The following is a 15396-nucleotide window of genomic DNA, read 5'->3' as shown; positions in this document are numbered from 1 at the left end:
CATTGCCATGAAAGGGTCTGCTGTCCTCAGCACTCATGAGGCTAGTCTTCAGGGACTGGAAAAGTGCTCTCATGAGGAAGCTGACACCGCATCTTTCTCCATGCCAAATATGCCACAGAACATGGAGCCAAGACCATCACGGTTAAAGCAAATGACACAGATGTTCTTGTCGTTGCAGTCAGTGCTTTCTCCACTCTCCACAATCTAGGGCTAGAGAAGCTATGGGTGGCATTTGGCCAAGGCCAGAGCCTGCGCTGGATTGCTGTGCATGACCTGTGCAACTCTCTGGGCCAGGAGAAGGTGAATGGCATGCTCTTCTTCCATGCGTTCACAGGCTGTGATACAGTGTCAGCCTTCGGAGCAAGGGCAAGAAGACCGCCTGGCAGACATGGAACATCTTTCCAGAGGCCTCCACTGTGTTCTCCAAACTGAGTCACTACCCTCTCAGAGTGGAAGAGAGTGACCTGAAGGTCCTGGAGAGGTTTGTCATTCTTATGTATGAAAGATCCAGCACTGCTGGCACTGTGGATGAGGCTAGACTTGATATGTTTGCCAGAAAACAAAGGGCATATGAGGCCATTCCACCAACCAGGGGAGCTCTCCTCCAACACACCAAGCATGCTGCGTACCAGGCTGGTTGTGTGTGGGGGCAGGCCACCCAGTGTCAGCCACAGCCAGAGAACCCTGCTGAGTGGGGATGGCAAAAGTCTGGTGAAGCATGGCAAGTCCTCTGGACAACCAACTCGCCCTTAGCCAAGAGTTGCCAACAGCTTACCAAATGTGGATGCAAAGCAGGCTGTCGGGAAAGGTGCAAGTGCTACAAGCTGGGTCTTCCCTGCACAGCTCTGTGCACTTGCAAATGTGAAGTCTAGATAAATATTGCCCTCTCTTCAGTAGATAATCTAGCTTGAGCATCCAACGTGTCATGCTATGCCTACCTTCTTATCCTCGAATTTTTCAAAGGTGTAGGTTGAGAGACCTATACATAGATTGGTTGCGTTTAGTCCGTATTTCTCTTCTTTTCTTTTTATGGTTACAGTCTTAGACACAATGTTGTATGTGACCATACCATTACTATTTCAGTTGAAAATAGCATATTAGTTAAACTGTCTGATCACATGAATATACCATTAAATAAAAACAGTTGGTCTCTATGTCTGCTAGCGCTGTGGATAGAAAAAAAACTTTTATGGCAACCATTTTGTTCGCCATCTTGGTTACAATTCATTTAGTAAGGGTTTTCAATAAAATGTGTGGTATGGAAATTTTTATAACCTAAAAGTCGAGGTTTAAAAAAAAAAAACTGGCATATTCCATCCAATAGATGCTCCCAAACCAGTGAATCTCAACATAGATGGCGGCCATTTTGAAAAATAGCCGCCATCTTGGATTTTCAGGTGGCCAGCGCCCTTTTCTAAGAGAGCGTAGTCTTAGGAATGTTTGTGCCAAATTTCATGCTTGTTTCACTATCTGAACGATTTTTACAGCAATCTGCTGCACTAAATGAGTCCCCACTGCAAATGAAAGGACTAAGGGCTTAATACCTCATGCTAAAACTGAACATTGCAAAGAATGAGGTAAAAACAGTTATAACTCCCCTGAGCTGTAGGACAACCTTCTCTAAAAGAATATTTTAAAGAAAATAAAAACATGCTTATGGTACAGGAGCCATGAGGATTATTTCCAAAAAAAGGTAAAAACCTCAGGAATCAACTCTATGTGTACAGACTTTAGCAATCTTGAATATAGGGGTGTTTGACCTTCTGACACCACACATAAATTCTTAACTTCTCCTCTTCCAAGTTATGCCTGTCCAGGTAAAACCTTAAGAGTTCTAACTGGACAAGACAGCCATTATTCCACTGCTACCTAATTAGTTAGATTAGGTGCTGTCACAAATCTCTGGGAGGAGCTTCAATTCTAAATCTTTCCTCTAAGCAATGGAAGAAAAGAAAGAGGCTGCCACTGGAGCAAAGCCAAAGAACAAGAAAGGGCTTGAAGCTCACTAATATAAACTCTTAATAGTTCTACAGACAGCCACTTCTTCACTGCCTACCAAAGTAGTTAAATTAGGCACTGTAATAAATCTGAAAGAAAAGAGAGTCAATGAAAGAAAAGAGGTAAGTTGCCCCTAGAACAAAGCCCCAAACAAGAAAGGGCTTGAGGCTCACTAATACACTTTGCTGCAACAAGAGCTAAAAGAAAAGTGTCTTCAAAGTTCTTAAGTGATGCCTTATCAAAGGGCTTAACTGCGGTTAAAATCTGAAGGATTACGTCTAAAAATCCTTGTAAAACATGATTGGATGATAAAATTTCCAGCACAAAAGATTGAAAACCTCTTCAAACTTCAAATCGTGAGCAGTATTCCAGTCGACATGGTGCAGAACTGAAAGCAATATAAAGTGGTGTCCTTGATAGCTGTGACAGAAACTTGCTTTGTGTACCTGAGCTTAGAATAGGATACCTAGTGGAATGGGTGACAGATATCATTCAGAGCAAGCACCAACATAAAAAAACTAACCACTGTTATTGATACACAAGTCTAACAGTGGAGAGCCTTCTAGATTTAAGGATTGTTTCCTTGGTCATCTAGAAATGCCATAGTTTATAACAGACATAGACAAACTCCACGCGGTGAGATGAAGATGTGGAGGTTTGATGGAATCTTCTCAAATAAGACTGTCTGAAAAAATCCTTCCTGAATGGAAGACGATGAGGAGCATCTACCACCAGGAAAGATAGGGGAACCATTCCCTTGGGGCCGCAAATGCACTATCAAAATCATCCTTGTGACCTGCAAAGTTCACACCTTGTTGAACATTTCCTTAAGACAGCAAAGAGAGGAAAAGCATAAAGTTCTAGATTCAACCATTCTTGAAGGAAAGCATCAACTGCCCATGCTTGAGATCCTGGCATGGAGGGCAGTAAACTACTAGAGTAGTGTCTTGGACAGTCGCGAACAGATGGGTGTTTGGGTCACCCTAAAGGTTCCACAACTTCTGGCAAACCTGAGGACAAGGATACTATCTGACTAGAGACCTTACCCTTTTCTGCTGGGATGGTCTTCAAACAAAGTTTTTACTAGGACAAAATGGGGTATTGGAATGACTTTGCTAGACTCTGTCCAAACGATAAGGTAATTCTTGTTAGTCTGAACAAATCTCTTGATTTGTTCACTTGTCTGTTGATGTATGCCACTACTGTAGTGTTGTTGTTCAACAAAACCACAGTGTGTTGCAAACCCCATCCTAAAATTCTCGGAAGACCAAAAGGCTGCCTTGAGTTTCAGGATGCTGATGAGAAGGTACTTATCGTCTCGGTCACTCACCTTACAGACAACAGTCTTACAGGAGTGCACCTATTCCTCAATCAGTGTATCCATGACTAGATGCATGATGAGAGGAGAATATGGAAGCACGTTCAAAACTTCCTTGTCAGTCAAGCATAAGCCTAAATCTTTCCCCATCCTTCAAAGGGGAAAGAAAGATGGAAGACTGGAAGCAGACCTCCTTCGTTCTCCATAACAAGAATGAAGGCAAAGCTAACCAGTGGGGAAGCTTCTACAAGATGACAGGATACCAAGACGATTAGCTCTAGTCGAGCTGGCATTTCCTGAATTGGGAACACAGGAGAGGAGGTGGGACGGAAGTTTGATGAAAAGAATTGCCGAGATCCCAAGGGAAGTCAAAACTTCTCCTGATGGAATCCATTCCCAGGTCTTGGCAATGTGGCTGTCAGGTCCAGAGACTCGACAAGCATCACTTCAACCAGGCAACTGCAGTAAGAGAACTTCTGTATGGTTAATACTTCTTCCTCTCTTTCCTTCTGCCCTCCTTCCGTATGAAAACGAGGGTGGAAAGAGACACAAGTGTGCAAACTTTCCCAGAAGGAAAGAAGAGCGCTGTATGTTTCCGCAATCTCCTTCCGAAACCTAGGACTTCTTTAGGAAAGAAGGAATCGAGGAGGGCTGGCTTGACCCTAAGGTTGAGCCGAGATGACGAAGACCCAAGAGTCTTAGCCATTGTCCAAAGGACAAGGCAGTGCCCTGGCACATTCCTTGGCTACTGCGGTATTTTGAATGTGCTACCGCGGTATCTTGCAAATCTCTGAAAGAGAAAGGCAGAACTGAGTAAAGGTCCGTTCCTAAGGATCGAACCAACTCAGGACTTACGAAACTAGAGATCCGAATTAGGACAAAGTCCTTCTTCTTAGCACCAGAATTGCCCATAGGTTATACCGCCTGGTGAAGGAAGACCCATCCCCGGACAGGACCAGTCTCCAGAAGGCAGTATTCTCTTCAGGAATGGTTGCATCCAAGGAGAGAAGGCCTTAATAAAAGTGAAGGATCGTGGATCCATTAGGAGACTGCCAGGAGGAAACCAAGAGGTTTCCTCCAGGATCGCAGCCCCTCGTTGCAGAAGAGAATACCTTCATGGCAAGGAGAAGCAGAGAGAGATCCCAGTCCAGATGAAGCAGTCAGAACAACCTGCAGTTGGCAAAACCCCTCCAAGGCAAGAAGACTGTACTCTGTCGAGACGGGGAGGAGCTTGGTATTTTGACCCAAATGAACTCCTTGTCTGAAGACAAGGTGTTCATCTGGTCGCAAAAGCTCTTGCAAGCAAGGACCGCGGTAGCCCCATCGAAACTCTTGGTCCCTTCAGGAACTGCATGGGTTATGAGTGATGATTATTCACAGGGGAAGCCGCAGCCCTGTCCCGAAGATCCTTGCGCTGATGAATTGGTGCAAAGTTCTCTGAGAAACGAGGGTGATCACAACTTCAAGAGGAAGACCCTCGATGCTTCCGAAGCATAAAAACTCCTGTACCTCTCTCCCTGGAGGAAGACCTTGACAGACCCCAAGGAACCCTCCTCGGCTACCTGGTTGTACTAAGAAATGATCCGGGACTGATCCCGAAAGTACATTCCGGCAGCCAAACTCCAAAGAAAGACAAATTCATCGGAGTTCTCTCTTTCTGTCTTGCACCTCTTGGAACAACCAAGAGGAAAAGAGAACAGGTGAGGAGAAAGAGCACCCGTACCTGTCCTGCCAGGAAGACCAGCAGGAGAGGCAAACCATGAGCTATAATCAACCATAGATGATGACTGCAGCACGGGGGAAGAAGAGCGCTTGTGCCGTGCAAAGTGCTTTCCTGGGAAGAGCAGAAAGTTCACTCGAACAGTGTTGAGAACCCAATTCAGAAGAGCCGAGCAGGGCCAAGCCGAGCCGAGACCAGCCGATCGTGCAAACGTGATCTGGATTGGGTGGAAGCGGTGGACTGGGAGGCAAGCGGGGCGAGCCAAGCCAGTCACTCAAACGCGATTAGGGGCTGGTTGGGGTGAGCAAGCCACACCAAAGACGAGTTTAGCCGACCCATGGGGCAGGGAGCTCGTCTGCTGTGAACTAGTGCTGACTTCCCGAACTCTAAACCCCTTCGAGGCTGAAGCCCCTCAAGAAGAAGGTTTAAAGGGGGATTTTGTGTCTGCTGTCCTGTGTGCTTGAACCCTAAGATCCAAGACACGAGGATGGGATCCACCAAAGCAAGCGAAGCAGCTGGCAGGTACAATCATCAGGAGTGGCTCCTTTTGGCTTCCTAAGAAATCGAAAAGGGCAAGGCACAGAACCAGTCTTAGATGCAGACTTCTAAGGACTGGCTCGAGGCAGTGCGCTCCTGGCCCCCAAAATGCGAGACCCCAGAGGAGAATGCAAATCGGTTCTCACTGAAGAGCGGGAAGGGCCAACGAGAGAAAAATGTCTCCCTGGAGGGAGGCAGCCCCCTAGAAGTCCCACAGGACTCCTGAAGAGAACCTCTTCCCTGCTTCTTCAGGCGTTCGAACTGTCAGGATCGAGACACCAGGTTGGGAACCTGACCAAGCACTGGTAAGCGCTCAGGGAGCACTTGTAGTGTTGGCAGGATGAGCTGAGACACCGGGGTCCCTTGGCCCTTTCTCTCGCGCTGCTCCTGAACCGGGACGGGAAGAGTACTCTCCAGTACCAGTTCGGGATACTCGACATTCCAGAGATTCTCAAGCACTCAGAGTGGCTCGTGAATGAGCACCCGAAGCAGCACACGTCTTAGAGGCAGAACCTCTAGGACTGGTGACTGGAGCGCAAACCGAGGTCTGTGCGCCCACGGCCCCTGAAACACAAAACCCAGTGTATGTGAATCAGTTCCCAAACCTGAAGGTTGGGAAGAACCAAAGAGAACCCCACTGCCTCCTTGAAAGGAGGACATCAAGGGGGAAGAAGCAGCATTCCTCTCCTTCGGCTGACAGAGGCCTATCTGGTTCCCCAGGACCCCCTCAAACCTCAGAAGAAGAAGAGAAAAGGCAGCAGAAGATGAAGTTAAAGATAAAGCAGAAGAAGACAGCAGCTACCTCCCAATGGGCGACTTCCTTAGCCTCTACTCCGACATCTACAGGATGGTGGACACGAAACATTGAAACCTCCAGGGCAGCTGGGCAGGAACACAACAGAAACAGCCCAGGATACAAACACCAGAGTAGCAACAGGCGTGATCAGGACAGCCGAGGCAGGAACTACAGAGCAGTCTGGATGGCAGGAGCTACAGCAATGGCCAGGAGTAGCAACAGGTGTGATCACAACAGCTGAGATGGGGGCTACAAGAGCAGTCTGGATGGCAGAAGCTACATAAATGTTATTAGCAGCGACAAGAGCAATCAGGGCAGCTGTGGCACAAGACCAGGAGGAGCTGCCCAGTGACTGGTCACCAAGGCAACAGGAGCAATCAAAACAGGAGGCACAGCAGCCAAAGCATACATGAGAGCCAGCGAATGATAGCGATTGATCCACATCGATGTGGCAGTGTTGCAATGTGGACCTACACCATCCCAACAAAGTACTGTGGTCGATCCCAAAGCAATAACCATATGAGCGTCAGGAACTCCTTTAGGCTAAGATATTCATGACCGAGATATTCAGCCGACTACTGCTACACCTACAATGCTCACAGTCAACCTGAAAGATAACAACAAAGATGATTAGTAGAGGAAGACTCCTCTTGCTCTGAGAGGAAGTGCCTTATGAAGTGAGAGGCGGCCCCTGAGAAGAGGTCACCCAACCGCCAGTGACCCCTCCCCTCGCGAAGAGGGTGAAGGAGAGAGATCTCTCCCGAAGCGCCGATTTTCGGTTATCAGCACCTCTTGTTAAGTATGTATCAGCACCAATACCCAATCATCAGCGCCAATAAGCAGAAATCAGCGATTTTTGGCACCAAAAATTCCAGATTTTTTTCACTAGACAAGTGCTATAAAACTGGATCGCCGATAACCAGGGACTGCCTGTATATCATAAGCAAGTCTTAACCCAGCTCTAAGCAGCTTCAAAACTAGAAAAGTTACAGTAGCATCTGAGAAACAGCATAAAGGGAACACTTCTGAGATCTCCTCTGAAGAATAGATTAAGCCAGCAACATGCCGGCACATGGTCTAGTTTGGTTGGTTCCTAACAGTTCACTCTACAAACACAGTTGCGAGTACATTACACTGCTTGTGTTAGGAACAGAGCTATTAAACACTAAACAGTTACCTAGCTTCATATTTCACTAAAAATATACAGTAGTAAGATATAGTAATTCTCCTACAACTGTTTATCCATTTCCCAAAGGCTCTACTACACGAGAATGTACCCTACCATAACCGGAGTTAACTTCTTACTAGTTTTAACAGGAGCCGCGGTAGAAGTAAATTAATGAACCCCAGTTAACGGATTCAACTTAGCAAAAGGAAGAGAATACGGAACACAGCGAACTATGCACCACTTAAATACTAAAGGTGAATCAACCAAAACACACCTGAAACTCCTCAAGTCCAAACGGAGGAACTGAGATGGAAGAGGTAAAATACGGCCGAAATGTGAGTAATGATGGAGGAATGGGAGTTTGGCTGGGGAAGCAAAGGATTCTTGTATGACATCACCACGTAACCTTGACAATAGTCAAATGTCGTCTGTACGGATTGACATCATCATGTAACAATGGCGACAGTCGAGGAGATTGCACAACACTTAAAAGACGATTACAGAGATGCGAGAGCTGTGCTAAAATCAAGCCAACTCACTCTAGAAAATAGGTGGCGGAAGAGGAAGAGCGGCTATAAGAAAAGGAATAATAGTCAGCAGGTGTCGAATACGAGAAGATAAAGGGGAAAAACTGAACAAGAGGGTGGGGGGTTATCGTCCGGTTGGGGATGATATTGGGGAAGCATAAGATAACAGATGAACAGACAGGCGGTTCAGAACTACTGAGGCAAACGTAATACGTCTGAAACCCTAACTCTACCAGTTCACATACATCACAATCACTCTCTCTAAAAGGGATGTTATGTGAGCCAGCCAGTGCTGCCAACTTGGCAGAAAAAACCACTAAGTTTAGCCACTATGTTTAGCAGATTTCACCTTGTCACAGTTGGCAACACAGAGCCAGTGAATGCGAGTGTCAACCACTAACTCCCTACGAGTTGCTTGGTAATTTGGCATTGAACCTGAACCAGAAAAAAAAAAAGGGTTGAGAAAGAGGTGTCGAAGGGCACAGAACCTTGGTCCCTAGACACGCCTTGGTTCCCTGTCAAAGACAATCAACTGACGCAGGGCAATCCAGAGGGCGGGCTACAGACAGATGCAAAGGCTACAACACCTTCTCTCTCGCGGGGAAAATCGAAAAAGGATGAAAACTGGGGGGGGGGGAACCTGGCCCCAAGATTTCGATCGAAATCCTAATAAAATATGTCAATAATTATTTTTCTCTTGAACTACATAGGGAGCAAAAGAAGGCAGCAGCAGCAGCAGCAGCAGCAGCAGCAGCAGAGAGAGAGAGAGAGAGAGAGAGAGAGAGAGAGAGAGAGAGAGAGAGAGAGAGAGAGAGAGAGAGAGAGAGAGAGAGAGAGAGAGAGAGAGAGGAGAGGGGGAGGGGGAATTAACCTATGCTATCAGGTATGTTAATGGAGGAGGAGAAGCAACACCAGAAGACAAAAGGAAAAGACTGGATAGGCTTCTAGTGCACCCTAACTAAATTTCATGTAAACTATTGGCCTATAACATCTTCCAATAAATCACAAAATTTACATCCTCTCATCAGATCACTCAAAATCTACATATCAAGTAAACTACCCTTGTGCCTGAGCAGCTACTCTAACATAGGCTACGAGGTCACCTTGCATAATCTAAACATTCGGTTTTAGACATAGTCTTTCCTATACACCCTACTGCTTTCATCTCTGCTTGTTGTGGATGACATAAAGCAAACACAGAAACAAGCACAATACCGTACATGAGAAAATTAGCCAGAAATAACAAAAATTACAAATGCCAATCAGACCGATAACAGGTCGGCATGAAGAAATATGACAAGAACGTAAACTTTCCAGCACCATCTGGTGGGAAAACAGATGACTACAGTGACAGTCCTCGCGGGTTAGCCAAACATACTCTTTTGATTTTTTTAAATACTGATTGCACCACACATCGCAAAGATAAAGCTAACTTTAACAGTAGGTAAGATTCACTCCAATAATATATTTTAGAATTTCCAAAGATATTGAGCAATTTCAGCTTGCCCACAATAAAGTACAAGCTATCTGAATGAGAAAAGCCTAAAGTTAAGTGTAACCTAAACTCGTAATTAATGCAGACTGGCAAAGCAACAGCCCAGCAACCTCTTAACAACTGGGCTTCATATTTCTCCTATATACTACAACAGGTCACAAAAGGCATAATAATATGACAATATAGGAAAAAAAAATGGAAGCCCTAAGATAGCATACTAAATAGCACACAGGTCATGAAGGACAGACTAGCACACAGCAGCCACCAACCACTAACTCAGAGATGGTACCAAACCATCCTATGGATGTATATATTTTATTCATTATACAGTATATACAGTATTTAAGTTGAATGTTCTCATATACTACTATTCAAATGTTCAGTAATGAAACAGCTATAAAGGCCTATATTACATTAAAGCTACTGTATACTGTACATATTACTGTAATATCGTAGAGTAATTTAAACTCAAAAAACCAAGTAATTGCTCCCTAAAAAGGAACTAATTCTTTCATGGTAATATATTAGTATATTACACAGCATTCAAGTCCCCAGAACCTTTATCTTGACACAATGAGCTACTTACAATTCAGTATGGTCAAAGCAACTCCAAGTAGCATAAGCATGTACTCAAGAAGAGCAGGTGGCCGTGACAGCTGAGAAATGCGATGCCAGAACCAGGCCATGATAGCAACAATGGTTGGGAAGAAAATTGTCTTCAGTGAAACCCATACCTTTGTAAAACCACCATTTTGATGAATAAACTGAAAGCAAATAATAAAATATTAATAAAAATTCACACATAAACCTCACATCTAGATTCATGTTATTCCCACAATGTACTAAACAATATTCTTAGGATGACAATGAGTCAATATGACTTTTTTTCTGATTTTTTTTTTATTTCCAGAAAAATGTCACAAAATACATTACTGTACTAGATAAATAACATGTAAAAACAATCTAAAATGGCATTTTCATAATAAAATAAAGTTTTATATATACCAAATAATTACATAGCTATTAGTTTCCACTTTATGTGGCAGCTCAAAATTCAAAATTCGCGGTAGCGCTCGTGTTTGGGTGTAGGTAAACTGCCCCGCCCACTTTTGGGGAAGAATAGGTACAACATAGCTAAAGAGCTCAATTCGTTTATGCTCTATGTGCATGAGATGGGAGGGAGGGAGGGCTCTGATCATGTAATTATTTGGTAAGTATATATAAAACTTCATTTTATTATAAATATGTCATTTTTATACAGGTAACTTACCAAATAATTACATAACTGAATCCCACATTGAAAGGCAATGGGATGAATGGGCATATACGTACCGAAAAAAACTTAGATATGGAGAAGAATTAGGAATAGAAAAATTAGCTAGCATTATGAGATAAATGCTGTAACCTTACCTGGTGAGGGAGCTATGGCAGACAAGTACTGCCTCTGGTCAGAGCTCCTCTCAACCTCGAGCAGCGTGGCAGTAGTGCCAAGAGTCACCTCTACTTTAGTGGGTAGCACCCACTAAAGTCGAGGTGACTCTTGGCACATATGAGTATCATGAGGTTGCCACAGCTTACAATCTAAGAAGACACTTATATAAATATGTGTATATGCCCTTGCCCTGGGCGCAGTACAACGAAAAAATGACCATATAAAATTTTAACCTACACCACACACAAAAATTTCAATCAAAACCATAAAAACCAAAGATTGATGGCACTCACAACACAATGCTCACCAGATTTCCCAAGAAATGCAACAATCCTTATTCAAGGAGAGTGGACAGAAGAAAAAGGCGGCATTCCTCCTATCCTTCTTTCCCTAATACCATGCCAGCTGCAAAGAACAGGCCTAGAGTACAGCATTTTTCATACACCGTTTCAATATCATACAGGGAGAACATAGCAAAAACTGACTTGCATCTCCAATATGTTGATTGCAAGATTGAAGAGAGAGAGAGAGATGGCATCCAAAGCCAAACACGTAGCTACTGCTCTTGACCTTACATAAGGGCAGTAAATCGTCCTGAACCCCTGAATGTGATTCCGAAATTACAGACCTTAAAAAGAATGTCAAAAGCATTCTTGGATAATGGGGGACTGGGGTCTTTCACGGAACACCAAAGATTTGAGGAGGAACCTCTAATACTTTTGGTTCTCTCTCTAGGTATTCTTGTTAAAGTCAAATATATCTTAGTTTAACCAGACCACTGAGCTGGTTAACCCTTAAACGCCGACTGGACGTATCGTACGTCGACTAAAATTGTCTGTCGGGTGCCAATTGGACGTACGGTACGTCGACTACAAAAAGTTTTTTTAAATATTCGCGGAAAAATAGTTATAGGCCTAGTTTGCGAAGATTTTAAATCACGCGCCTTGAGGGATGTTGGGAGTTCACGGATCACGCTGTTGTTTTGTTTACAAGCGTTGCCCAGCCGCGCATGCGCCAATTTCTTTCTTCTCGCACTACAGAGCATCAGCGACGCATCTCAGAAATTCTTTCGTCACTTTCTCGTAATTTTTGCATCGTTTTATATTAGGCATTACATAAAGTTTTATATATGAAAATGTGCACGATTTCACGTAGAATACAACAAAAAATAACTCATGGTTGTAGCGTTTATCAGTTTTGAAATATTTTCATATAAATTACGATAAGTGCCAAAATTTCAACCTTCGGTCAACTTTGACTCGACCGAAATGGTCGAAAAACGCAATTATAAGCTAAAACTCTTACATTCCAATAATATTCAATCATTTACCTTCATTTTGCAAGAAATTGGAAGTCTCTAGCACAATATTTCGTTTTATGGTGAATTTTTAAAAAAACTTTTTCCTTACGTCCGCTCGCGGTAACTCGGCCGAAAGTCTCAGAAATTCTTTCGTCACTTAGTCGTAATTTTTGCACCGTTTAATATTAGCCGTTACATAGAGTTTTATATATGAAAATGTGTGCAATTTCATGTAGAATACAACAAAAAACAAACCATGGTTGCAGCTTTTATCAGTTTTGAAATATTTTCATATCACGGTAAGTGCCAAAATTTCAACCTTCGGTCAACTTTGACTCGACCGAAATGGTCGAAAAACGCAATTGTAAACTAAAACTCTTACATTCTAGTAATATTCAATCATTTACCTTACTTTTGCAACAAATTGGAAGTCTCTAGCACAATATTTTGATTTATGGTGAATTTTTTAAAAAAACTTTTTCCTTACATCTGCACACAGTAACTCGGCCGAACATCTCAAAAATTCTTTCGTCACTTTGTCGTAATGTTTGCACCATTTTATATTAGCCGTTACATAAAAATTTTATATATGAAAATGTGTGCAATCTCATGTAGAATACAATACAAAACAACCCATGGTTGTAGCTTTTATCCGTTTTGAAATATTTTCATATCACGATAAGTGCCAAAATTTCAACCTTCGGTCAACTTGACTCGACCGAAATGGTAGAAAAATGCAATTGTAAGCTAAAACTCTTACATTCTAGTAATATTCAATCATTTACCTTCATTTTGCAACAAATTGGAAGTCTCTAGCACAATATTTTGATTTATGGTGAATTTTTGAAAAAAACTTTTTCCTTACGTCTGCACACAGTAACTCGGCCGAACATCTCAAAAATTCTTTCGTCACTTTGTCGTAATGTTTGCACCATTTTATATTAGCCGTTACATAAAATTTTATATATGAAAATGTGCGCAATTTCATGTAGAATTCAGTACAAAACAACCGATGGTTGTAGCTTTTATCAGTTTTGAAATCTTTTCATATCACGGTAAGTGCCAAAATTTCAACCTTCGGTCAACTTTGACTCGACAGAAATGGTCGAAAAATGCAATTATAAGCTAAAACTCGTACATTCTAGTAATATTCATTCATTTACCTTCATTTTGCAACAAATTGGAAGTCTCTAGCACAATATTTCAATTTATGGTGAATTTTTGAAAAAAACTTTTCCCTTACGTCCGTGCGCAGTAACTCGGCCAAACATCTCAGTAATTCTTTCGTCACTTTGTCGTAATGTTTGCACCGTTTTATATTAGCCGTTACATAATGTTTTATATATGAAAATGTGCGCAATTTCATATAGAATACAATACAAAATAACTCATGGTAGTTGCTTTTATCAGTTTTGAAATATTTTCATATAAATCACAATAACTGCCAAAATTTCAACCTTCTGTCAACTTTGACTCGACCGAAATGGTCGAAAAACGCAATTGTAAGCTAAAACTCTTACATTCTAGTAACATTCAATCATTTACCTTCATTTTGCAACAAACGGGAAGTCTCTAGCACAATATTTCGATTTATGGTGAATTTAAAAAAAAAAACTTTTTCCTTACATCCGCGCACGCTAACTCTGCTGAAAATCTCAGAATTTCTTTAATCACCTTGTCGTAATTTTCGCACCATTTTATATTAGGCCTTACATAAAGTGTTATACATGAAAATGTGCGCAATATCATGTAGAATACAACAAAAAATAACTCATGGTTGTAGCTTTTATCAGTTTTGAAATATTTTCACATAAATCACGATAAATAGAAAAAATTCGACCTTCGGTCAACTTTAACTCGACCGAAATGGTCGAAAAATGCAATTGTAAGCTAAAACACTTACAGTCTAGTAATATTTAATCAATTACCTTCATTTTGCAACAAACGGTAAGTCTCTAGCACAATATTTTGATTTATGGTGAATTTTAGAAAAAAACTTGTATTTACGTCCGCGCGTTACGAATTCATGCATCATTTTGTGATAATATTTTCTCTGTGTTGCTTTGATCGTTTTAAAATTTGTTATATACCAAAATCATCGCAATTTAGTGTACAATACAACGAAAAAAAAATAGCTCATTAGCTTTAACCGTTTTGCTCACAGCGTGATTTGTATACAATTATATATGAAATTTTTTTTGCGCTGTCATATATTCCAATATTTATACATGATGATAGTTTTCATTTCTGATGGTTGCATACTAAACTTCAGGCAAAGAGAAAAAAAAAAAGCAAAAAATGAACTCCTAATCTTAAAAACTAAGCGTGCTGTGATTTTTTGAAAAAAACTTTTTTTCCGCTTCGGTGCTAACTCCCGAACGCCGCCGGCATACGACAGACACTTTTGTAAATAGAGGCTCGGCGTTTAAGGGTTAACGACTCTCATAAGGCTGGCCCGAAGGATTAGATTTATTTTACGTGGCTAAGAACCAACTGGTTACCTAGCTACAGGACCTACAGCTTATTGTGGAATCCGAACCACATTATGACGAGAAATAAATTTCTATCACTAGAAATAAATTCTTCTAATTCTTCATTGGCCCTTCAGAGAGTCGAACGCTGGACCAACAACGTGCTAGCCAAGGCTCTACCCACCCCTCCAATGAAGAACTTAGGTATTCTTGTAAGGCCCTTACTGGACATAGGACTCTCTCTTGATCGGTTGGGCCCAGGATCTCAGAAAAGCTCTTGCCTGAAAAAGAACGTGGCCAGGGGTTAGCAGGGTCCTCATTCTTTGTCAAGAAACCCAAAGTCAACAAGCCTATCTCTCTTATCAATAGCATGTACAGTAAGGGCCCCATCACGAATACTTAGGACCCTTCTAAAAACACTTAGAACTGCTTATATTGATAGTTCAAACACACAAAAAAACTAAAAATGCTTACACAAGTATTATCCTACTTACGATGGGGTTAGGTTCCAAAAAAAAACCCCATTGTTTGTTGGAAAAAAAAACCATCCTTTCTTGGAAAAAACGTATCTCGAATATAGCCTAGCCTACACTAGGGTATTCAGTACCATGTATACATATATGGTATCCTAGCC

The 15396-nt window shown here is 42.1% G+C and overlaps 1 protein-coding gene across 4 annotated transcripts in view; it reads right to left on the bottom strand.

The window, feature by feature from the left end:
- Nucleotides 1-15396, bottom strand: part of wls (Wnt ligand secretion mediator) — a 174434-nt gene that overhangs the window by 75194 nt on the left and 83844 nt on the right. For all 4 annotated transcript variants that reach the window (XM_067118400.1, XM_067118401.1, XM_067118398.1 and 1 more), the window contains exon 5: nt 10146-10323. In XM_067118400.1, coding sequence (XP_066974501.1) covers nt 10146-10323 — 178 coding nt within the window. The remainder of the gene's footprint in view (nt 1-10145; nt 10324-15396) is intronic.

Source organism: Macrobrachium rosenbergii, chromosome 16 (genome assembly GCF_040412425.1).
Source record: "Macrobrachium rosenbergii isolate ZJJX-2024 chromosome 16, ASM4041242v1, whole genome shotgun sequence".
Lineage (NCBI taxonomy): Eukaryota > Metazoa > Arthropoda > Malacostraca > Decapoda > Palaemonidae > Macrobrachium > Macrobrachium rosenbergii.
The sequence above is the reverse complement of the archived record's forward strand: the minus strand, read 5'-3'. Positions and strand labels throughout refer to the sequence as shown.